Source organism: Talaromyces amestolkiae (assembly GCF_001896365.1).
Source record: "Talaromyces amestolkiae strain CIB chromosome Unknown scaffold9.1, whole genome shotgun sequence".
In the NCBI taxonomy this organism is placed as follows: Eukaryota; Fungi; Ascomycota; class Eurotiomycetes; order Eurotiales; family Trichocomaceae; genus Talaromyces; species Talaromyces amestolkiae.
Window position 1 is genome coordinate 423,008 of NW_024468045.1, and position 25,231 is coordinate 448,238.

A 25,231-nucleotide genomic window follows, 5' to 3' on the forward strand; every position below is an offset into this window, starting at 1 on the left:
ACTAGACGAGATTAGTCGTACATAATCAAACGTTAAGCACAACTCTAATCCTTATCCCAAAACATACTCCATCGTAAGGCACGTATTACTTCGAGGTACTAAGTTATAGATGTACATGCCTACAAAGCTGACAAGTTTATTTACTAGTACGTACGTTACTTACTTAGTCAAATATCAAGCTTAACTTACCAGACTCGATGCTAACACTACTAGCAGCATCCTAGATTAGCAAGGTCCACAGACTGAAGCAAGTGGATTCTCCCCCCATACTCCTCCTCCATTTTCTAGGGTAGATAAGCTAGGCGAGCAAGAATGGAGACTTAACTCTTTCGGGTCCTTACTCGGATCTCGCGCTAGACCTGGAATGAGCTAGTGCGTATGGAAACGAAATCTTCAGGATTCTTCACGGAATCTGTACAATCAATATACTGGCTGTACCTGATGTTACTCTGCAGGTGCGCCAATTAATCGATATATCTCGAGCATGACGTCAAATAAGATTTCTTTCTTGATATGAGATGGATTTGAAATTATTAACGATCTGTGTCTTGGTCTCGATCTTAGTCTTACTTTTTAAAAGAGATCGGTCACGAAAAATCTTCTTGCGAGCATCTAAAGAGAAAAAAGAAAAAATCGAAGCTCTTGTTCGTCGTGGACACAACAATGATATAAAAATAGATAGAATCAGAGAAATCCAAAAAGCAATGCTCATCTTTTTTCGCAATGCATAGTACATGCCGTTGCTCCAGACAAATAAAAACAGATCAAAAGACAGAAATATTGTACAATACGCCTTCCTTCTTCAGGGTAGGCGGTTCGGAATTGATTAACAGAAATTGCTAGCCTGCTAGGAAGCAGTGTCTAAGAAAGCAAGTTCTTCAAAGATGGACTTGCACTGGCTCCGCTGCCGCCGTTTGTGCCGGTGCCACTCGTTCCACCCGTTCCACTACCACTACCACTAGGTCCAGGGCCAGAGTATCGTCCACTACTTGGAGGTCGCGCATGTTCATCAAGAATTCCCGGCAGTGTCTCTGTATGGGGCTTGGCTAAAGGAGGAGCCGCGAAACGATCAATAGAGTATAATCGCGGCCGTGCAGAAGGAAGTCCATGTGTCGGTGGCGACCGGTGCAGACTTGCGTGCAAGTCAGGAGGTGACATGGACGTGCCAAACGGCCGAGCTGGCGGTGCACGCGGCGAGAGTATCGACGGTACGCCCAGCCCAGAGCCAACGTAGGAATGCGATGGCGGCGGTGGAGGCAAAGGTCCATAGTGCCCTGGCGGCTGATGATGGTGAGTACTCACTGGGGGGATATGAGGACTTGGACCAGGTCCAGAACTAGGAAGGGGATGAGCATGCGACGGTGCGGATGAAGGCTGGGGCCCGGGTAAAGGCGTAGCTGTAGAGGCTGGTGGTCCAGACGATGGCCCGCTGGCATAACCATTGAGATGGGGCAATGAACCACCAGGGAAAGGAGAAGGTTGATGTCCGTATCCATTGGCCTGGGGACCTCCATGAGTACCCAGACGCTTGTCGTAACTGCTGTACCATTCAGGCCCGGAAGGAACCGGCCCCGATGGAGGGCCATGAGGACGGCTTGTCAAGACATTTTGTAATGAACCAGGATTGCCATGTGTGTATGGAGTGTATTCTGGCTGTCGCGGTGCAGGTAAAAGACTACCTCGCGGGGTTTGCGTCGCGAACGGCCCAGCAGGAAGCGTCTCTGGAGAAGGTTGTAATGATGCCGCGGGCTTTTTGATGTGGCACTTGTGGCATTCGTAGACTTGCTCATTGGGCCGTATATCTCCATTAATATATGAGTTTGATGCCTGCGATATGGTCCGTGAGTGCGAGCCCCCATTCATCAAATGATTCATTCCATTGCTCAGAATGGTTGTAGGTGGATACTGATGGACGGGCCACCACCGGGGACTGCAAGATGACCTGCAGTATACGCAGGTTTTGTGCTCAGACTGTAGACGTAGAGGTTCTGCGTGTGTACTAGGCTGAACTGCCTCGGTCGGATCTTGAATGGTGGATGTCGAATTTCTTCTCTCGCTTGCAGTTGCCGAACCAGCACTGTTAATAAGAGATGCTCGGCGGGCTCCGTGACCATTACTCTGGAAGACAGACTGAGCATTTTGTTGTTGCTGCTGGACATGTGCTGCCTTGCGGACTGTTCCCGTCATGCTGAGATCTGCTTGCTTATACGTCCGCACGTACAGCTCCAAAGCAGTGAGATTGTTCTGATCAGTGGGTTCGCTCATATCATGCACGACGGACTGCACAGCATGATTGGGACACCAGATGCTTGGTGAAACAGAACCATTCTCTCCACCCATCTTCATAGTGATTGTTGAGTCCCTGCGAGAGCCTTTGACAGGCGTCACGTCAAACCCAAAGGTATAGCCTGCCTGAAGCGCACATCCAACATGGAACTTCGCGTTACAGTTCGGATAATGACACGCAACACACGCTCCAGCGGTCGTCTTGCAGACTTTGCACGATTCTCGGTATCGCTCTCGTGGAATCAGTCCAAATCCTTCTGCGGGTTCCAATTCTTCGGCTTTTCCAAACTTGATTTCGGGATGCCAGATTGCGCAGTTGACGTGAACCCAGTTGTTACCCACAGTCCGTTTCAACGGCTCACGCGGATGGATAGGCTTGCCGACAGCCTCTTGTCGCTGCTGGTAGAGCTTAATGGCTTCGAGTACCATTTCCTTCTCCATCCTCTCCTTCTCTCGGTCACGTTCGGTTTTCTTCTTATGACTCGAAGACTTGGGAGCTTCCATCAACTCTTGCTCTGTCAGAGTCACAGGACACATGACGCATTCATACAGAGTCGAAACTACTGGGTTGCGGTCGTTCGAACACATATCACAAAGCCATTTTGCATGGCAGCTGTCTGGCCCCACTCCATAGCAACCGTAGTGAACAGTAAGCCGGCAGTCTCTGCACGTAACACTGGTTTCTCCTGAGGGGTCCGGTTTTCTGCAAATAGCACAGGGTAAGACCTTTGCGCGAGGTGGATCTGGGACGAGTGGAGGAGGCTCCACTGGTTTTTCAACGGCCTTCTTCTTTGCAGGTGGCTCGACAGAGTTTCTAGCTGACGCACTGGCGCTATCCTTCTCCAACGGTCGCTTTTTCTTGGCTGGCTCAGGTGCAGTCTCAGTGACGGGCACAGCATTAACGACAGCCCCGGTCGACGGTGCAGTTGTAATCTGTGGCGTCTCCTGCTGAACCAAGGCTTGAGCACACAACTCGTCGTCCAACTTGCGACGCCAAGCTTTATTTCCACTAGCTTGAAGCTTTTTCGCTAATTCTTCGGCGTCTTTGTACTCGATTGCGTACTTTCTCCACAGAAGCGCACATCTATGGCACAATGCGACTGCAAGCTGACCACCTTTATCTGCCTTCTTCGAAGATGGCTCGGCTGGCACTGTGGCACCAGGGAGTGTGAGCGGAGCACGGCGCCATTGAGGCGAACTACGAGTCAAACAGAACTTGCACTGGAAACCGCGTTTCTTTGTGCTAGCCTTCTCATTATCGAATGCTGAGTCGTCCGCTTCGTCGGCAATGTCGTCCAGTAACTTTGATGTAGAGTCTGCACGTTTAGCCTCCTTCTTTCCATGACGTCCCTCATAAGCACCCCACACTCGTCGTCCTTCTGGAGTCTTCTTCCACATGTAGTAATAACGAACGACGTGTCGGTGTTCGATGTTTCCAATGTGCCGGCGAATATTGATCCATTCAGATCCGTATTTCGAAACACCCTCAGCAAAGAGAGCTTTTTGCTCTTTGCTAAGCTTGGGCTCTCTCAAATCCTTGTAAAGATCTGCCTTTTTTAGGCGCTTCAGGGCACTCTCAACATTGAATTTTTCGGCATAAAGATACTCGAGAGCCTTGTCCAAGAAGTTTGTGTGGTACTTTGGAAGGCCTCTGTCCGCCGCCACGTCTTTAGCTTTGGCCATGTATTCGTCAATGAATTTTTCGCAATCAGCCTGGCTCATTTCGGGTGCTGGGTGGTCATCCTCGCCTCGGCTAGAAGGTATCTGATTGGGCTCAGGCATCTTAAAGATTAGCTCTGCCGTACGAACTTCTTTCCCGTTGACCATGACCGGTTCATCCTCGCCTCGGCGAATGAAGCCCGTAGGCTCATCCATAACCCAAGGTCGTTTCAATCTCTCCTGCTTTTCAGCCTCGATAGCTGCCAAAGTTGCCTTGGACAATTTGCTGCTTCCACTCTTGGTCGATTTGGCTTTTTTCTTGAGGTCAACAGGCTTGATATACTCGACGGGCTTTCCGTACCATGGGCTGACAATAGCTTGATGCCGAGTACCAATGCGAGAGCTCGCTCGGGGATAAATACGGTCATCGTAGTCTAGGGCATCTTCTAACTGGCAGTGAATGCCGTAATATCGGTACGGCCACATCTTCGCTTGCGCGATTTGAGCGGCTGTGGCGGGKGCAGGCTTCTTGTCATCATCCGCTGCAGGGCTGCTTCGTTCGGTTCCAACGGCGGCATGATTGTTCTGGTCTTCCTCTTCTTCTTCTGGTAGATCCTCTTCGATTTCCGGCAGAGTCTCACCGATCAGCGGAGTGTTGCGAGCTTCCAATTTGCGTTCTTGTGCACGACTACACAAAGCACAAGCCCATGCGAATCCACGAGCTGGCTTTTTGGTCAATTTCGGCTTTACGCAGTTCATATGGTATGTGTTGTGGCACACGGCACAGTCGACCGAGTCAACGCTAGAACCTGGTCAGACGTTTTCAAAAATTGTGTTGGAATAAGGCGAATTCCTACCTAGCAGCATAAAGTGCACACTTGACACAGGTCTTGACAGCACCCGTAAGCTCCTTCTTCCTAGCCGGTTCACAAAGCACAAATCTCCATCTCTCGTCAAGAACTCGCTTAACGTGAGTGGGTACGTTGATCACCTCCTTCGTGGGAACAACTTCATAATAACGAAGCATGTAGCGATCAAACATCTTGTCGTACCAGAAGGAGTCTCGTTTCTTGCGATACTCATCCAGATTCTCGATTTCGGATATGTGCTTGATAGTACACTTGCCTCGAAGAGAAGAAAGCGGGCAAGGGTCGGAGTGCATTGAAGCAAATACTAAGCGAGGATCTGGAACTCTGCGTTGAATGTCTTTGGGTCTGTAGTACCAATTGACCCTCACCATTTCGACGGGGCCAGTTGGGTTGCCTTTTGCGGGTAGAAACTCCATGATGCGACCCAAGTAGTATGGTTCACCTGGGGGTTCGCAAATCAAAAAGACGTGATCTTGTCGCGTCAGCAGGCGAATTTGAAAAGAACATTGATACATGAGACTTACCGTTCACTTCGAGAGTTGTACCGTCGTCAGCTTTCAGTTTACCATTCCTCAAGCGCGCACCAGAGTTTTCGAAAGTCATCATACTCGACAGTCGGATGTCGTGCTTGTACCCAGAAGTCGAACTGGAAACTCGTTTAGCAGTGCCAGTAGAGTTGGCGCCAGTAGCACCACTGGGCGGTTGCTTTCGCTTTCGCGACACTGACGAAGCTGATGAAGCATTGTTACTGTTGGTGGCATTGGCAGAAAAAGTCGAAGTACCGGGAATAGGCTCCTTGGCGGCAGCATTCGCTTGAGTACCGTTGGTGGTGGCATTAGCAGCTGTCGACTGGCCTTTCCGGGTACTGGCGGCTGGGCCCTTGTCGCTGTCTACAGCCGCTGAGGGSGAGCCAGTAACACTAGAGACGGCGGTGTTGCGTTTGGTAGAGTTTGCAGCAGATTTGGTACCGGGAGCAGGACTTGTTAATTCAAAGTCCATTTCAACATCCTCAGCATAGTTCGGACGTGGTGCGCCATCGCGACGGCCACGCGAGCGAGTGCTGTAAGGAGCAGCCGCATTGCTGGCGGCGTCAGTCATTGAGGTCATTTCTGATGAAGTGGAATTAGAGACAGTCATGGGCTGTGACTGAGCGACAGCACCATTGGCATTAGTAGGAGCAGTGGCATCGGTGGTCTTGGCCTCCTCAAACTTTTCAGTGGGAGTTGCAGTTTTGGTGGCTGGGGCGGCATTGCGAGATTTGCTTCGTGCCGGTGATGAATCATTATTGTTGTCGCTGTTGGCATTTGCGGGACCAGAGCCAGGACCAGCAGAGTCGGACTGCTCAGCCGACGGCGGCAGCGACTCTGTGGACTGACTGTCCTCGGACATGACGAGTCGCGTCCTCTATGGACACACTGACATGAACACTGGGGTCAAGTACAAGTAAGTAAAAATGGGTTGTGAAGGACAAATTAGGTGCGATGCGATGTGGGGGGGAACAATTATTTGCGAGAGGAAAATTGAACGTGCTTGGTGGTGGCGGAGAAGTGACCCAAAAGAAAAAGAGAAATGAGGTTGATATTCAGGTAGAAGTGTGCAGGTTGAGAAAGTGCGGGTGAAGGGATGTGTATGTAAGATGATTGCTCAGATGTGGCGAGGGCAGAGACCAGGGAAAGGTTCGACAGGCGGGCCCGAGATAAGAAGAAAATTGAGGATGGTGACAACGATGATACAGAATAGAGAAGAACAGGCCGAGTGAAACAGGAGGCCGTGGCTGTTGTAGAACAAAGGGCATAAGAAAATTGAACGCGCGTGGAGCGTACGGGAGGAAATATTAAAAATATGTGAGGAGGAGCCACTTAGTACTGGGTAGGTCGTACTAGTCGCGAGTAGTGTGTACCTTGTCAGGTTTGCAGCATCACGACAGACGACAGAGTAATGAGAAAATGATCGAGAGAATGCAAGCCACCAGCGGCTTGGGTTTGATCTACGCCGGCGCGTGTGGAGCGGGAACGCGGCGAGAAGGAAAATACCCAACCCAGACTAGGGACAGCTGCAACAATGAATGATGACAATCAGGGTAGGCGAAAGGACAGGATGGGGAGATGGAATCGCCAGACGCATGCAGGTTGATACATGTATCAGAGAGGCGACTGAACAATAACGAAGCAGGAGGTTTGAACCAACAGAGAAAGCAAGAAAGTAGGAAAAGGTATGGGGAGGGAGTCTTGTGCGTTGATCGCAGGTAGAGCGAAGAAAGGGAGGAAGAGAAGAAAGGTCCGGGTGTAACTTACAACAAATAGTCAGGTTGCGGCGGAAATTATTACCTAGTAGTTGGAAGTTGAAACTGGCGATAGTGAAAAGCGTAGGTGGGCGTGATGTAGGATATCAAATCCAAGAGGGCAAGAACAAATGGCGCAGTTGGGAGATGCGGTAGGATATGCCGTGGTAAGAAAAGTCAGGCGCGGGGGGAAGGGTTGTAAGAGGGAAGAGGAATATTCAAAAGAAGGAAAGTAAAAAGAGAAAGTGAAGAGAAAGAAGAGGATGGATGGATGGAGACGTAGGAGGAAGGTGAAGAAGGGAATGACATGAGAGCGCCGAATCAGATCAAGGGAAATAAAATAGAAAGAAGTTCCGCCCAACCTTCGACGTGCGTTCGTTGGAGCTTATTGCCTTATTGCCTGGGAGCCTTAGTCAGTCTAGCCCCGATAGTCTCGATTTAATCTCATACTATCCAACTAGGGCATGTGCGATAATGACTTACTTACTCAGTGGGGAGCACGTACGGAGTGCTTTGACTAATCAAGGCTTTTACTGTGTCCTCCGTTTCTCAGGCTGAGTGCAGCGTTAGGTGGTATTCTTGAAGGAATTGAAGAATAACGGTGAGAATAACGATGAAGATAACCTTGGAAGAGCAATAAATAGGCCAGCTTGGCTCCCCAGTCCCTTGCTCGTGAATGGACGGTTGTACCCGGGCTGCCGGAGAGATAATATCGATCAAATGCCTAGGCTACGAAGATAGAATGAAAAAATGGGATGGGGAGGTCTCAAATAATGAAGAGAATCTGGGCACGCGATAACGGGCCACGACGCGCGGTGGTACAATGGAGGAATCTTTTTGCTTCTTTCGTGTCCAGTCATGACTGTCTGACTAGTTCAATCGTAGTATGTCTTGCGGAACCAGGAATGCAGCTGCCAAGACTTCGTGATAGCGAGCCTTGTGGTATTTATATCCTGGTCTAGCTACTTGTCAAGAGATATTATTAGGTAGACAAATTTGCGGACTTTTGGATTCTATAGAGATCTCTACAATAGTCGACATTGAATGGAAGGGTGGTGATGGTTGTGGTGGACATGTCTGCATAAGAAAGTGGATGCCAAAGCAACGCACGACCAGCCGTCACACGTTTATCGGGCCCCGTCTGGTGGGATTCGTTTGCCGGACGAGTCGATTGTTTGTCGCGCGCGACCGGACGACAAGCGGCAATCTTTTTCTTACTGTTGTGCTGGAAATGAATAATATATAGTTGACTAAGACGAAGACTGAGTGGAGGGAGCGCAATGAGGATTGACCTGCATGGTGCCAAGCCATCGCCCTCTGCACCCCATTTGGGCCGTGGCTTGATTGGGATGCACAGCAGGTGACTGTCTACAGAACGGATACTAATGTAATCAGAATACGGGATAGTAGTCTTGTAGAAGCTGTTGCAGAAGCACAGTGGTGAGTATTCAGGCTATCTACTGCGAGCATGGTGACTGTTGGTTTCAGATGTAGAGCTCAACGGTCACACACTCACAGTCACGATCAGTTGCGAGCGATCCCCACCGACATTACCAGTCCGGGAATTCAACTCGAGACAGGTCCACAGATCCAAGTACGTGGTAAGTTTGTGCGTAAGTCAATGTCCAGCGAAACTCTGAGAACAGCGAGGGCGAGCAGCCCGAGAGCGCGGCGATGATAGGCTGAGGAGCGATTGAGGTGCTGAATGCTCAGTAAAACCGTACTATGTACTCCGTAATTATTAACTAAAAAGTAAAGGGGCAAGGGCAAGCCGGGGTCATTGACCACGTCGTCTCGGGTCACTCGGTCCAATCAGCGCCCGCGAATCACAAAATTTGCTCCGTGCTGGCGGGCCGGCGGCTGTTTTACTTTTGCCACTGAGCACTACTCAGTGCTTCACGGAGTACGATAGAGCACTTTATCAACACGTCGGCTAGTACGGAGCATCGGGAGACCAGCGTTACTCTACAAAGGATTGTCAAGTTCGGTTCGCGCATCAACTCCAGTGAGACTCGATGGTCGGAATTTTCATCGTTTCGGCATTTGTGTATATGGTAATAAGTTTCGCACATTCGTGGTGACGAGGGTCTGGGATCAAGGGTTTTCAAAGTTTGTTTGTCAGTATTTGATCGCTCTGGTCAAGTGACCTGGATCGAGCGAGCATGGGCAAATTTGCTGTCCCTGGTTAATCGCGATGGGCTATGAATCGCGGTCGCTCCAACATTTACAGAGTAAAATCTTGCATCCCAGTTGACGATTATTTTGGATATGGGACATCGACGATCAGATTCGCAAAGAATGCGGCTATCAAGGTGGTAGTTCGATTTATACATACGCATTGATTTGATCGCGTTAAAATGTTGATATACTACGTAGTATATACAAAGGGCAATCCATCAGCCATCATACCATCAGCACAGGATTAAATTGCTCTTAACATCGAATTACCACGCACACAGCATACATCCTGTTTCTGCTACCGAGCATACTCCGTAAAGTCGAGTATCATCCGCAGACCAATAGAAGCCGCACCGAGGCTAGGGCCCGGGTTAGACTAGCCCCGTGCCCACTCATATCAAGATCATTCCAGTCAAGCGGAATACGAACAGAGCAATGCGGCACTGCATTGCCATTTTCGTCCTTCTTGCAGTCTTAACTGTTCAGTCTGTATTATCATTCGTACGAGTCACTACTTGTTAGTGCTGTAGACTAACCGGTTATCACTGTGACTGCTTGGTGGCTCTGCATGGGCACGCTGCCTTGCTCCCAAGTCATAGCACTTGTCACCCCTCTCGGCAGTCACCGCCACATTTTTGCCAGTCAAATTTGACTGATCATGTATATCAAAACCAACGTAGACAGAACGTTATTCAACACCACACTACGCGGTGTGTATAACGTATTCGTAGTACGTACTACTTACGACGTAGTAGATCAACAAGGTGCAGGGTTATGCATTACATGATTGGCTACTCGCATCCGCGAGGCAGCCTCAGGTGTCTATCCAGTGTTGCCAAAATATCCGACCGCATCGCGGAAGGAACTCCCCGACATCAACACGACCATTTGGAAGGCAGTATCTGTTGATCGGACACGAACCTAGGATCATATCCTAGTATTTCTTACAGCAACATGATGACTCGATGAGAACTCGGTTTGGTTTTGACGTCTGAATTGTTTTCGTCATCTCGTCGCGCGCCAGCATAATATGTCTGGGCCTTTCCAGAGTCATGGCTTCCAGACCTCAGTGGACACAGCCCGTCAACAGACTACGACAGTCGCTGGCCTGAAGCGATCGCATCAAAGCTCGGTCTCCAAAGAACCTGTTGCCTCTGTCGCAACATCGATGACCACTGCAGCAGCAAATGCAACGATGGTCGGACACAGCAACGATCCCAAACGGCGGCCGGTGGATTTCATTCGAGCGTCGACAGCCACTCACGAGATACGCATCGCGGCTAGCCCGATTCGCTCTCTTAGTGCTAATAATTCCGTCAGTGCGATCCCGCCCTTGGCGCCGCCGCCTGCCCCAAGCCAGTCGAGCAATAACCCCCTGCTCTCCCTTCAACATCCTAAATATGGCCTGCCGCCTGTACTAGTCGCCAATTTTCAGGCTGTAGGCATCCACAGCATTTATCCATGGCAGGCCTCGTGTCTGCTTGGCCGCGGCCATCTGACCGCCGAAAAGAATCTGCTCTACACGGCGCCTACGGGAGGCGGCAAGTCATTGGTCGCTGATGTGTTGATGCTCAAAAGAGTTATAGAAAATCCCCAGCGCAAAGCTATCCTGGTATTACCGTACGTTGCCTTGGTGCAGGAGAAGCTCAAATGGCTCCGTCGCATTATCCAGGATGTTGAAAAGAATGTCGATCCCTCGGCTTCGACGAAACAGCGATGGAATCAACCATCAAAGGAAATCCGTGTAACGGGTTTTTTTGGAGGCAGTAAATCGCGAGCCACCTGGGCCGACACTGATATCGCAATATGTACAATTGAAAAGGTGGGTTTGCAAATCTGTAGAGCTTTCGTATTCCTTTTCTCATTCTCGGTGTAGGCAAATTCTCTGGTTAATACGGCCATCGAGGAATGTAATATCGATGACCTAGCAGTAGTGGTCGTGGACGAGATACATATGCTAGATGATGACAGCCGTGGTTATCTCCTGGAATTGATGGTCACGAAGCTGTTACTGCTGCAACAAGACATTCAGATCATTGGCATGAGCGCTACTCTTTCTGTGAGTAATTAGATACAAGCCAACTCAGTATAAAAGCAGGCTGACGGGGTAGAATACCCAACTACTTGCCGACTGGCTTCATGCCTCTTTTCATGCATCGGCTCATCGCCCAGTGCCGATTGAGGAATACTTGGTCTACGATAATTCGATATMCCCCGCCATAAGTTCCAAGGAGTTCTTCCATACAGCCAGGAAATTACAGTCCGGTGCAGTGCAGGATACGGTGCCGCCTTGCAGGAAGGTCGACTCATCCCCATATAAGTCGTTGAGTCTTCCCACCGCAAACGCAATGGTCTCTCTGGCTATTGAAACGGCCACTGCTGGATTTGGGGCTTTGGTATTCTGCGGTAGCCGACATGCTTGTCAAATGAGTGCGCAGTTGATCAGCGAGGCAATGCCTTCGCCGTCGACTCTAGATCCGGAGCTTTTGGAAAGGCGACTCGATTTGTTGGCTGAGTTGGGAAGTCTGCCGTGCGGATTGGATCCGGTTTTTAAGATTACTATCATCAAAGGGGTTGCATTTCATCGTAAGCAGGCTATTAACATATTTACAAGTCTGCTGCTGACTGTCTGCACCAGACGCTGGATTGACTACCGAAGAACGCGATTTGGTTGCTGAGGCATATGACCGAGGTACTATCAAAGTTATCGTGGCGACGTGCAGTCTTGCAGCAGGCGTAAATCTACCTGCAAGACGAGTTATCATGCAAGGTGCCAGAATGGGCCGTGATATTGTCGGGCCGGCATTGTTGTATGTTTATCTAGCGGATACTCGGCTCACAGGAGAACTGATCAATACAGACGACAAATGAGAGGACGCGCAGGCCGTAAAGGAAAGGACACCGTTGGTGAAACCTATCTCATCTGTCAGCGAGCAGATTTGGAAGCTATCTCTGAGATTTGGGATGCCGAGACGCCAGCTGTTGATAGCTGTTTGGCACAGGATAACAAAGGAGTAAAAAGGTGTGTCATCTATTTTGATATACTTGACTTTTGCTGACACTATGTCGCTAGAGCACTATTAGAAGGCATTGCAACACGTTTGGTATCTGGCCGTGAGGCGATCGATGAATTCATGAGATGCACTCTTCTATGCAAGACACGCGATGAAGCCGAAATCGAACAACTGATCGAAACCAGCTTACAAGAACTAGTCGACACGGATCTCATCCGCCTTCGCGACGACGATTCCTATGAGTCGACAAAACTAGGCGCTGCCATTGTAGCATCATCATTCTCGCCTGATGACGGAATATTTGTGTATGAGGAACTCAAACGTGCTCTTCAAGCATTTGTCATGGATGGCGAGATGCACGTATTCTACATGTTCACTCCGCTCAGCGTGGCTATGAATACGAATATCGATTGGCTTATTTTTCGAGACCAGTTGGATCTTTTGGATGAAAGTGGGATTCGGGCGTTGCTTTTTGTTGGAGTGCAGCCTGGGTTTGTGAACAATATGTATGTTGTCAAAAATAAGAAAGAAAGAAAGAAAGGGACGTTGCTAATCATTATACAGGGTACAAACTGGTCGAAATATTAAAGAAGAAGATCCAGAGCAGCAGCAACTATCCAGAATATACCGTCGCGCATACGCGGCATTCCAACTACGTGATCTCAGTAACGAAATTCCGCTATCGACTGTCGCGAGGCGATATAACGTTCCACGAGGTGTCGTACAGACTCTGGCACAGACATGTCACGGTTTCGCAGCGGGCATGGTCAAATTCTGTCAGAGAATGGGGTGGGGCATGCTCGCGGTTGTCCTTGAGCATATGCGTGATCGACTCCAGGCGGGTGCCAGAGATGACCTTCTCGAGATGGCCCAAGTTACTCATGTCAAGAGTTGGACTGCGAGACTGTTGTGGGAAAATGGCTTTCGGAGCGTGCGGGCTTTAGCGGATGCGGACGCAAGGGATATTGTTCCTGTTCTGATAATGGTATTCACCTTCTTTCGCCTATACGTATGCGATACTAATATTTAACAGGCTCGATCTCGGAAAAGTCAATCGCATCCAAATTCGGAAGAAGAGGCTGAACGGTATGCTGCGAAGATGACTCGCAAAGCAGAAATGATTATCGCATCTGCGAATAAAATATATGGTGGGTTTGTTTTTCTACTGAATACGTTATTGCCGGCTAACATGCTGCAGAACGCCAAATGCAGGCTGAAATTGACGAGGAATAAAATAGATGGGCTTATCAGATCAATGTATATACTATATACATACTAAATACACATATACATGGCACCATCTCCGCTTTCGCATCAGACTCCATTGATCGCATTCTGGGCACCAATTGGATCACCCAAATCAGTCCAATCCAACAAAATCCCATTTGGCGCGCGCCCATACAGACCCTCACAAAGCGCCGCCTGGGCCCCAATACTACCCGTGCCAGAGACCGCATTCGTAGCAGCCGCAGCATCGCGATCGGGGATATCGATGCCCAGAATATCCTCATCAAGGAAGTGATTGACGATATACATGCGACCATCGGCACTTGCGCCGGAAGGGCGATTGATACTGCAGTCCGAGAAGGTGGAATCTGTCACGTCGTAGGGTGTCTCAAAGTAGTAGGCGAACTCGTCGAGGATATAGGGGACTGATGACATATCTGCGCCGTAGTCTGTACCTTGTCAGCTCTGATCTTTCCCCTTATTCTTTGTTTTTTCTTTTCATGTGAGAGAGAGAAGAATTGGGCATACCCAAGAAAGCAACAACCCTCTTTCCCTGATCAATCAACTCCTGCAACGTCGGCCAATCCCCAATCGGCAGCACATCAGGACTCGTGCTCGGCACATACGCATACTCCTGAATACCACTGGCCTCAAACGCGGCACTGAAATTGCCAATTCCCACACTATCGCCATTTGTAACCAACACCGTCACAACCTCCTGCGGATTCGAGTCTAGCCACGTCTTGATTTCAGACAGGAAATTCGTAAGAGTTCCCGCGTCCTCGAGTAGACAGCTGGTATGACACATCATCAGCTCGTCGAGGAAGTAGTGCGTCTGACCCTGCAGAAAACGGATGCCCATCTCGAGTTGTGCGGTGATGTTGATGTCCTGGTTGTCGCTGAGCCCGCTGCCGACGAAGGGGCTGTCGTGGGCGCCGACGGTGGTAATATTGGACCAGGAGCGGTCGCAGTAGGCGGTTTTGCCGTTGCATTGCGCTGATGCTAGTGGGATGAGGGCGGCTGCTGCGGCGGCGGCGAGCAGGCTTAGGGGGTTGTTGAGATGCATTTTGGCGTTTTACTAGATGTTTGTTAGATGTTTGCTATCGCGAAGAGATTTGGAGACCTACCTAGGTACGTACTCGACCAGCCTTACCTAGGAATGTAGGTGCCTTTATAATTGCTGACGAAGTCCAATATCCATCCCATTTTGCCCACAAGATATAGTCACATCCTTATATACCTACGCGCTTGTAGCTGACTTACCTATAGAAACAAATCAGTATCGCACGCGCGCGTCCCATTCGCAGGGTTACACATGGATTAATCCCTGCTCCGGGGCGTCACATGTAACAATATCATGCATAAATTTAGCACGTACGCAAGTAGAAGAAAATAGCAGGATCATCGGATCGAATGTCGATCCAAGACCAGTCACTTGGCATGCTAACAGGAACAGATGTATACTACATGCAAACTAAGGGTGGAATACTACCCTGGCTTATGATGGCCACCTAGGTAGGTTTAGTTTTGTCATGCAAAATAGGATCTGAAGAGGCATGTGAGAAATATGCTTGGCGATTGGTAGATGGAACGTGACTGTTTCAGGGGAATAGAAACACGTGCAAGGAGAGATATATATGTATGTGTACACGGCGAGAAGCTTGATGTTACCGTCTTGCATACACGTACGTAGGTACATACGTAGTGTATCAAGGATACATATGCAACTAGGAATAAGAAAAAAAGGATGATGATTAGCTAGATATTCGTTAGGATCGAGATGGATGATCGTCATTCCCCTCATGTTTAGGTGTTCTGGCCCGAATGCTACCGTAGACGGTCCGTACCAGGGTATGACAAGCCGGACGCTGTCAACTGGCGTGAGGGGGACAAGAAGACACGACAATCTCGATAATAGTATGTCAACGATAATACTGACCCTGCCTATAATCCCTAACTAGCAGTCTATTGTAACTCAGATGTTGAGAGTCTGGTCGAAGTAAATAGAGAGTTGTGGGGCATGAGGCTGATGGTACCTGGTGTGGCTCGTGTTGGGTGTGGCTGGGCCCTGGACAGCCGCCGACCCGAGATTACGCAAGCCGAAAGGGAAGGCGGTGGCTAAGCTGCGTCCAGCGGGCAGCTGCCTATACAGACAACACTATCGGTGTTTACATCAGTCGATGCTACTAGGTTAGCGATCCTCCGCGTCCCATTAAACGTCAACCGCTAGAAAGCAATAGATACTCTTTACGGTATTCGAAGGCTGATGCGACCGACTCCGTACCGTTGGCGACGTCACAGACCAATTGACACCACAACAAGCTCGTCGATCAGCCAACCACATTCAAGGTTACCATAGCTCCTAAGCAACCTACCCACAAGTCCCAAGTACTGCCACCACCTGTACTGTCTTGCGAAGCAATGAACATTCGACTGCGTTGCCGATGAGCTCCACGAACGAGGGGAATGATGAAGGCGCCCGCGAGGATGAGCTTGATCTCGGCCAGGAAGATGAGGACCTCCCTGCCCATGTCAATGGGCAGTCTGAGTATGCGAACGATACAGTAGAACGCAATGATGCGGAGGAACAGACGGATGACTTGCCCTCGGTGAATGTGGACAATCAGGAGTTCGATCAGCAAGATCAAAGTMCTCCCCGTCYCCCGCCGCAGGCACCAGGGAGCGCCGACGAGCTCTCGTCCATACCGGACGATACTCCATCTCTACATGTGAGTACAACGAACCTAACATATGACTATCCATTCTGACAACTTAGGGCTCTCTGCAATCGTCACCAAGTAGCAGTGCTCTAGCCTTTCGAGCTTCTAACAGATCAAGTCCCAGCCCCGCCCACCGTCCATTCGACCTACGCTTTCAATCGAGATTATCATCTTCGTTTAGCAGTCCCCGACCATCATCTCCATTCGTATTGCGCACGCATTCCCGCAACTCCTCATTTGCTAGTCAACCGCCTTTTTCCACCACACCTGAACTCGAGCCTGACACACCGCAAGCTCCGTGGGAGGTCGTACGATGGACAAAACTGCGCAAGATTGCAGGGCAAGCATTCTCGGAAATTGGTCGACGGAATTTCGGGCGGCCGACTTGTATATGTGTGTCGACAGCTATTGTGCTAGGCACATCTAAGGGTATTGTTCTTGTTTTCGACTATCAACAGAATTTAAAGACGATTATTGGTCCTGGAACAAAGGGTTCGTGCGCTTTCCTTCATATGTGTTTCTTTACTAATTGACCGTAACAGCCGTTGAAGCTGGCGCCGTCGCCTCTTTAGCCATATCCGCGGACCACACAACCGTCGCAGTAGGACACGCACAAGGCGAAATATTCACATGGGAAATCTCGAGAGCTTCGCGACCGTTCCTCCACATTCCGCCCACGCCAATGGCTCAACATGTTCAAGGCGCTTCTGATGGTCACATAACTGGCGTTGCTGTCGTTCACATCGGCTTCCTTGGTACCAGACGAACTGCCTTGGTCTCTGCCGATGATCGCGGTATGGCGTTTTCGCACTTGGCAACTCGAGGCATGGGCGCAGTTGCTAGAACGGTCAAGACAACTAGGATCCTGGGACGATATCCGGAGCCCCCTTCCGAGGAAGCGAAGCCGAGAAAACCTAGCTCTGTGTTGGCATTTTCGCCTCTGCCTCTGGGCAATGTTGATCAGTCGACGGACGGACTCGGCTTGGTCGCAATGCTTACGCCGTATCTACTTGTTATCGTGTCAACGACCCCCGTAGCACATACTCAGTTCAAAACGCCCCGACCAAAGGAAGTTGGTTCTCACAGCGTTATGAGCGCTGCATTGGCGTGGTTTCCTGCAATCAAACTCAAAGGAAAAGAGGAGATATCACATACAAAGCTCGTCTACTGCTGGTCGAATGTCTTGACCGTACTAGACGTCCATGAATCAGATGCGGATGGTGAGCCGTCCAAGGATCGCCCGCCTGTCCTCGAGTTTCGCCCCAGAAGTCGCTGGCGGGCTAACGAAGCAATTGTTGCTGTACAATGGTTGAGTCGATCTGTTTTGGCTGTCCTGACTATCACTCAACAGTTGCTGATCCTCGAAGACAAAACACTTCGTGTGACAGACTCTTTTGATCTTATCCACAAACATATTTACCACACTGATTCCTTCTCATCTCACCTCCATACGTTGGTAGAACAGTACGACGAAGAGAATGCGAACATGCATGGGGTGGTTGCGGATGCCTTTTACCAAAGTATAAAAGCCTACAAGGGTCGTCTCTTCCTGCTGGGCTACAATGACTTGTCTGTGGGAAGTCTGTCTAACTGGGCTGATCGTTTGCTTGCGTATATGGAAACCGGCGACTTTGTCTCGGCAATCCGGCTAGCGACATCATATTACCAAGGAGACGCGGAGAAGTTGACAGTTGGGCTTCCTGAAGAAGACGATCTGCGACACTCGGTTGTTGAAGAAAAATTACTTGAGATGATATCTGCTTCTCTCAAGTTTGCCTTTGGAAGGAATGAAGATGCAGGCACCGAGCGTCTTCAAAAGTCACAATTGGAAGCCCTTGCTGATGCAAGCATAACTGCATGTATATGCATGGAGAACTTTGATTTCCTTTGGGACGAGGTCTATGATTGGTATGACGAACATGATTCAGAGGGTATCTTCTTGGATATCCTTGAACCTTTTATACGAGACGACAAAGTCAGATCTATGCCCCCGACAGCTTTGAAAGCTCTGATCAGCCATTACTCAACTACATACACGTCGACGCGTCTTGAAGAGGTGATCTGTCTTCTTGACCCTACCACCATGGACATCGAACAGGTGACCACGCTGTGTAAACAACACAATCTTTACGATGCCTTTATCTATGTTTGGAACTGTGTGCTATTGGACTACGTTGGGCCGTTGGAAGAGCTTTTGGCATTCGCGACTCGCGTAATGGATTCTACCGAGAATGTCGCATCGATCGAATATGAGAATGCAATGAAAGCTTTCCCGTATCTTTCCTTCATCCTCACCGGACGCACATATCCCACCGGGGAAGAGATGACTGAAGATCAGGCAGTCAACGCAAAGCAAACGTTGTACACCTACCTTTTTACTGGAACCCATCTTCCTGGCTCGAAGCAAAAACCGTTTGGCGCGCTTCGTACGATTCTCAAGTTTGATTCCTCTAGTTTCATGAGCATGCTGAACGAGGCATTTGAAGATAGCTTCTTGAATGACTCGGCTGATGCTGCTGATGGTGAATCCCAACAGCCAAGCTCTTCCGGCGTGACCATTAACCGCCAATTCCTCGTTAGTGTTCTTTTAGATGTCATGGGCAATAGCGAGTTTGGTCCCGACGAAAGTATTTTTCTCGACATGTTCATTGCGAGGAACCTGCCAAAGTACCCTCAATACATTCTACTCTCAGGCTCCACATTGTATCAAGTGCTTGAGCGGTTGTGTCAATGGCCTACCCCAGAGCTTGCAGAAGATTGTCAACTCAGTGTGGAATATCTGTTATCTACCTACCATCCCCCTGATCTTCAGAGCTTGATACCTCTTTTCAAAGAAGCGGGGTTTTACCGTGTGCTGAAGTCTACCTACCGCGCCGAGAAGCAGTATGCTGAGCTTATTGTCACTTATCTCGAGGACACGAGTGAGCGAGAGGATGTCTTCAATTGTATATATGAATGTCTGCGATCAAGAAGTGCGCTTACCGGTAAACAACGAGAGGATGTTTTACAGGTGATCAAGAGTCGGGCAGGCGAGTTGGCGCTTATCAATGTCTCGAAAACAGCGCGCACAGTTCAAGAGCTCATGCCTTCATTGCACGCAGTCTTCTTGAAGTCGTTGAAGCAAGATGATTATAAGCAATATCATTATTTGTCGACGCTACTTGAACCACAGGATTCGGACACTGCCACTCCAGGCACTCCAGCAGAGCTCGAAAAGTCGATGGTCGAGTTATATGTACAGTTACTGTGTCGATACAATCGACCTCACGTGGCAGATTATGTCGATACACTGCGGGTCAACGACCTGCGGCTAGACGAAGTTCTGCCTGCGATGGAGGGAAGTGGTGTTGTTGACGCGGCGGTTGTACTCTTAGCGCGGCAAGGGCAGGTTCGCAAGGCCATGGACCGTCTACTAGCATACTTGAACACTTTGGAATCCGGCCTGGTGGGAATACTGACCAATGCAGAGGAGGCACCCGACGCCGCTGGTACGTTTGAGGCTGTTGGAGATCTCTTGGAGAGCGTGCAGAAGTACTCAGGAGTTGGAATATGGTTGTGCCAGGGACAAACAAAAAATGCGCAGCCTCTTCGCAACGGCAACGACAACGTGCGAATCAACAAACGCGGTTCTGTGATGGCTTTGCAGGAGCCACTGACATTCGAGGAGAATCTCTGGTTAGACTTGATTGATGCAGTTGTTCGGATGGCTCGCAATATCTCCTCGCTTCTACAAAAGACGTCGACTCCAGATCAACTGAAATCCTTGCTGTCATCTGAGGTTCAGGATCGATCTGATGGGGACGTGGAGTTGATATCTTCATTCCGACAGTTGGTGCAGAAAGTCTTCACTGCGCTACTAACCAGTACGACAACCGGCGGACCGTCACCCAGTGAACGAACGGGGCTGTCGTTCTTACGCATTCTTCGAGCCTTCCTTACCCAAGCTGCGACTACTTCACCGTCACTATCCGAACTACGTTCCGTCCTCGCATCTATCTTTTCTGCATATACATACGAAGAATCCTTACTGTCTCTGGCCAATGGCATGCTTGATAAAGATTTATTCGTACACGTGAACGAAGTCACCAAGCTCCGCCAACACGGCTGGCGACCTAGAGGCCAGGTTTGCGAGATTTGCCGCCGTCGCATCTGGGGACCTGGAGCAGGCGCATCTCTATGGACTGCATGGGAACAAAAGAAGGACAATGAAGACCGCCGACGAAGCGAGCGGCAGGTAGATGACCGCATCGCACTTTCCAAGGGCAAGGGCCCAAGCAAGAACCGCGGCGAAGACGATGGAAATCTGACTGTCACCAACAACAGCAGTAGTAACGTCGATACGGCAACGGAAGTTGATGATAGTGATGACAATGCATCGTCAAACGACACTACCGAGAACTCCAAAGGACTAGGCTTAGGACCGATAGTAGTCTTCGCATGTCGCCATCTCTATCATCAAAGTTGTCTGGTGACCAAGTTGGGTCCCGCGAGAGAGGGCAAGTTAGAGTCACACCAGCAAATGAATAAACTTGGACACGAAACGAGTCGGGAACTTTCCTGCACGATATGTACATGATGACAATACCTCTTTTCTGTTGGCTGTTTGATTTTTTATGGTTGTGTGCGTGTGTGCGTGTGTCACGACATTACAATGTAACCTATCTAGCATATGTTTGTATATAGTTGGATGTATCAAGATATTTATCTGTTTGTGAAGCTAGGCAAGTCATATCACATAGTATACAGGACGAAACGAATGCATGTGATAGAGTTCAGACTCATGCAGGAACGTAGATTAATGTCGGCAATTGCAATTGAACAGTCATACATTCGCATCCAAACTTACCGCCAACTGAGTGTCGAATGGTACATCGATACATCCATTATCCTAAACAGGAAAGTGGACCAATTGGTGACCACCTGGCTTTTTTAAGTAGTTAGTACATAATCATACTCTGGCGGTTGATTTATCTACGGCACTTGAAGACTTTGGTGCGACTTTAATTTCTATGTAGCCAACGTAGTACTGTCTGTATGTAGTTGATGAGGTAGTTTATGCAGGTACATGCACTGTCATCCCCAAAGGTTTACTGATTGATAAAGGAAGGACTAAAGAACTCATTTCCGAGCACCTGATCATTTTTAACATGAAGCGTCTGACTAGAGCGAACTTTCGTCTAGTACGTAGTGTGTATCGTGTACTTGGCTAGTTGAAGCCGTTTCTTCTCTCCGATGCAACGTTATTTTGTACCTGCATGGTTTCAGTGCTGTGGGAGTTATGCCGAGAGTTTTCAACCGGTGAACATCCAATGTGGATTGATAAGTAGTTGCTGATATGAGATGTCGATGAATCTTATATGTGTACGTACTTGAAATATGACAGTAGAGATTTTGTAGAAGAACAGAAAATTCGGGGAAAGTAGGCATCTCGAGACTTCGGTTAGGGTTAACTCTCCCTGCTGCTTGCGTGCTATGAAACATTAGCGCTCTCTAGTCTCCCTAGGCCTTTTGTAGGCGGCACAACGTACAGTAATCTCTCGGTTTCCCGAATTTTCATCACAAAGATCAGAAACTTACGGGGACTGTCGTGTCTTTTTTTGTATCTTTTTTAACGTAACATCATCGCCTGCCCACGCCACGAGTTACACGACATACGCCTCTCCCGTCGCAAACGACGCCCTCATCATGGGTCGCAGGGCGAGGGTGTTTGGGCTCACACCACCTACCGACGATGAAATGACCTGTGGATGATTATTCCGGCCTGATTACAAGGATCAAGATTTAGATCTGTACTAGAGCCACGCGCGAATCGATATTATTTTGTGCTACATGGGAGAATTTCAGATCAGGTCCATTGCATTGAACGTCTCGAGTCACGTTGTGGACAGGAGATGATTCGGTTTTGTGGCATGTGCCACCTTTATCGAAATGTGCCGGACGCTGTTACAGATGTAGCTGAACTCTACATGAAACAAAGCTTGTTTATAAGCCACCTAGTACGTAAAATTCCTTGGCTATTCGATACGACCATCGAGATCAAAGGACAGGGCGAGTAATATGCCGGCGATCCTAAGTAGCGTCTAGTGGCTGCAGTGTGGTGGATATCGCGACAATGATTCTCAGCCAGTTGATGTCGTTTCATTGCTACTCTGGATGAAAATAGCTTATTCTTGAGATATTCTTATTTTTCTGTATTTGGGACTTGTTTCCGTATGAGTGTATATGCATAGTCGCGCGCGCTACCGAGCATATGCTCAGGCGAGTGGAATAGACGACTATGTCGGTTGCGTACTCCAGATACACCGTTATCGTGGCCTTTCTATACATAATTCTCAGGTACCATTAATTAGTGTGATTAGTCTCTTATCAGGTGCCTACATACCATTGTTCATAGGTATATTTGTTCATTGTAAGCCGAGTAATTACCGGGATCTGTCTAGACTCTCACTATTTCTAGGGTTTCATCAGCAAATTTTCCGAGCGTATCCCCGTATTGGATGTAGCATGCCGGCTAACCGCCTTGAAGCTATTTGCACTAAAAAAGCAAAGAAAGACGGAGATATAAACCTGATCAGTACTAGACTACAGACTGCTGTAGGTGCTTGCTGATCAAACAGAGGTCATTGCGCAGCGTTAGCCTCTTTGAGGAACACTTAGGGCACCAAATCCAGGGCAATTAGGGCTTCCACATCCCCAAAAACCACGTTTCGCCATCCCGATTGGCCAACTATCCTACGGGCCTACGGCAGATGGAAAGGAAACAAGCGCTCATATTCTTCTTTGGTTTTTGTTCACTTCTGCCCTTTCACTCGACAACTGCCGGACCCTCTTTTCAAGATGGTCAAATTGCATTTTCTGTCGCTTCAGAGCAATCGGATTGCAGGCCCGTCTTCTGTTTCGTTAGCAATGCGACCTAGTTTCGAGCCGTCGTTACTGATAATTTGACTCCCCTTGGTCCAGAACCCTGGTCATCCGATCTGGCCATGCGAAAGCCGTCAACTGCCTGTCCGGTATTTTGCCGCATGTTGTAGTAGTACGACGTACGCTCCCTACTGGCTTGTAGCTAGTACTAGCTTGTATACATTGCATAGTACATACTGGTACCCAGTACGTAGTAGTCTTATGGCCGATGATACGTATCTCGACTTCGTCTTGCTGACCCGCTCCACTCCCAGATTGCCTTTCCCTCCCCTGGCTAGTACTCTAGTCGCCGGAAATTTATCTTCTATCTTTCGAGGCCTTCCAATCGCTCGAGTCGCCTGTTTCTTCAATACATACGCTCTCTGTGGGGTACTACCTGGTCATATTGCCCGAGCTCATGGCTTTGGCTCATGGCCTGCGTCCCACCTCGTCCCTGGTCTCCTGGGACTAGCAGATGCTGGCCTCTTATTGAACAGGCCAAGCATGAGTCCGTATCTGTATAAAAAAAAGTTATATAATGGTCCAGACCCTCGCCTAATCGATGCTCTTCTTTTCTTCTTCCTGTCACTACCTTTCTACGCTGTGCTTGAATAGCTCATTCATTCCTTCCTTCAGATTTCATCTGAGCCTGGTGCTCTGATAATTCACTCCTTACTATTGTTGTCATCTTGACACCTCTTACGAGGCCTACACTCCTTGCAAAAGAATACTTGACTTTTTGTTCTTTGAAACACATTTCAACTGTTTGCTATTCAGCTACCCCTTACAACAGCTCGATCAGAATGCGTACTTCGACTATCATTCAACTAGCTGCCCTTACCGGCTTGAGCAGTGCTCAATCCTACTCGTTGTACGATGATTACCCAACTGGGTTGGACTTTTTCTCCAAGTTCACCTTTTTTACCGTATGAGTCCTTCGTTCGCATTGATCTCAAATGAGCTGCTTCCTAACGTTGTGTAGGATTCCGATCCTACTAATGGCTATGTTGATTATGTCGACGAGAGTACAGCCGAAAGTGCCGGCTTGATCTATGCGAGCGGCAATGCTACCTATATTGGAGTCGATTCCTCAAATGTCGCATCTGGCAGTGGTCGTAATAGCGTTCGCCTGACTAGTACCGCTTCTTACACCCATGGCTTGTTCGTTCTTGACCTGGCTCATATGCCAGGTTCCGTCTGTGGCTCTTGGCCTGCTTTGTAAGTCCTCCGATAGGGTTGTGATGCTGATAGATACTAATAAATACTAGCTGGACAGTTGGAGGCGACTGGCCAAACAACGGCGAAATCGACATCATCGAAGGAGTCAATCAGCAGAGCAACAATGCCATGACTCTGCACACGAGCGAGGGCTGCACTATCAACGATTCCGGCTTTACTGGTTCTCTATCGACAAGCAATTGCTGGACCCAGGCCCCGGGCCAAAGCAACAACGCCGGATGCGGTATTGATGCGACTTCTTCTGCCACCTACGGAGATGGGTTCAACAGCGCCGGTGGCGGCATCTACGCCATGGAATGGACGAGCAACTACATTCAAGTCTTTGAATTCACCCACGACAGTGCTCCTTCTGATCTGACTTCCGGATCTCCTGACCCAAGTACCTGGGGCGAACCTGCAGCTTACTTTGCGGGTGACTGCGACATTGACTCTCACTTCACTGCCAACCAGATTGTACGTTTCCCCTTGCAGTCCTACTTGTCTAGATGACAGTTAATTAATCATCTCTTAGGTCTTTGATATCACTTTCTGCGGTGACTGGGCTGGCAATGTCTGGAGCACAAGTACTTGCTCCAGCTTGGCAAGCACTTGCAATGACTACGTCCAGAACAACCCTTCTGCCTTTACCGATACTTATTGGCTCATCAACTCCCTCAAGGTCTACTCAAGCTAGACGACTCTTTCCGAAAATACGTATTGATATCCTTCTGCGCATAAGTCAATTTGCCACCTCCTTCGCTTCTTGAATACCCTAACTTTTGTGGTTTACGTATATCTATTTGATACCCAGGCCTATACAGGATGTATGCTTGTACCTGAGCAGACTACTATATACATACACATCAGTGTGTAAGTCAA

At 48.9% G+C, this 25,231-nt stretch overlaps 5 protein-coding genes across 5 annotated transcripts; 3 read left to right on the forward strand and 2 right to left on the reverse strand.

Moving 5' to 3' along the window:
* Positions 1–861: 861 nt before the first annotated feature.
* Positions 862–6,203, reverse strand: BHQ10_005183 (uncharacterized protein; the record flags this gene model as incomplete). The annotated part of the gene is made up of 3 exons (XM_040877631.1): positions 862–4,747; positions 4,803–5,286; positions 5,339–6,203. 3 exons carry the CDS (start codon positions 6,201–6,203, stop codon positions 862–864), a joined length of 5,235 nt encoding a protein of 1,744 aa, XP_040733687.1.
* Positions 6,204–10,303: 4,100 nt separating this feature from the next.
* On the forward strand, positions 10,304–13,520 carry BHQ10_005184 (uncharacterized protein; the record flags this gene model as incomplete). Its single annotated transcript, XM_040877632.1, has 9 exons — positions 10,304–11,095; positions 11,150–11,332; positions 11,385–11,859; positions 11,912–12,083; positions 12,134–12,295; positions 12,347–12,793; positions 12,852–13,272; positions 13,321–13,435; positions 13,486–13,520. 9 exons carry the CDS (start codon positions 10,304–10,306, stop codon positions 13,518–13,520), a joined length of 2,802 nt encoding a protein of 933 aa, XP_040733688.1.
* An 81-nt stretch (positions 13,521–13,601) lies between these two features.
* Positions 13,602–14,580, reverse strand: BHQ10_005185 (uncharacterized protein; the record flags this gene model as incomplete). The annotated part of the gene is made up of 2 exons (XM_040877633.1): positions 13,602–13,963; positions 14,043–14,580. The coding sequence occupies 2 exons, from the start codon at positions 14,578–14,580 to the stop codon at positions 13,602–13,604; spliced, it is 900 nt and encodes a 299-aa protein (XP_040733689.1).
* A 1,378-nt stretch (positions 14,581–15,958) lies between these two features.
* Positions 15,959–20,810, forward strand: BHQ10_005186 (uncharacterized protein; the record flags this gene model as incomplete). The annotated part of the gene is made up of 3 exons (XM_040877634.1): positions 15,959–16,243; positions 16,291–16,726; positions 16,777–20,810. The coding sequence occupies 3 exons, from the start codon at positions 15,959–15,961 to the stop codon at positions 20,808–20,810; spliced, it is 4,755 nt and encodes a 1,584-aa protein (XP_040733690.1).
* A 3,127-nt stretch (positions 20,811–23,937) lies between these two features.
* On the forward strand, positions 23,938–25,046 carry BHQ10_005187 (uncharacterized protein; the record flags this gene model as incomplete). The annotated part of the gene is made up of 4 exons (XM_040877635.1): positions 23,938–24,060; positions 24,117–24,352; positions 24,403–24,826; positions 24,885–25,046. The coding sequence occupies 4 exons, from the start codon at positions 23,938–23,940 to the stop codon at positions 25,044–25,046; spliced, it is 945 nt and encodes a 314-aa protein (XP_040733691.1).
* Between the last annotated feature and the right edge of the window lie 185 nt (positions 25,047–25,231).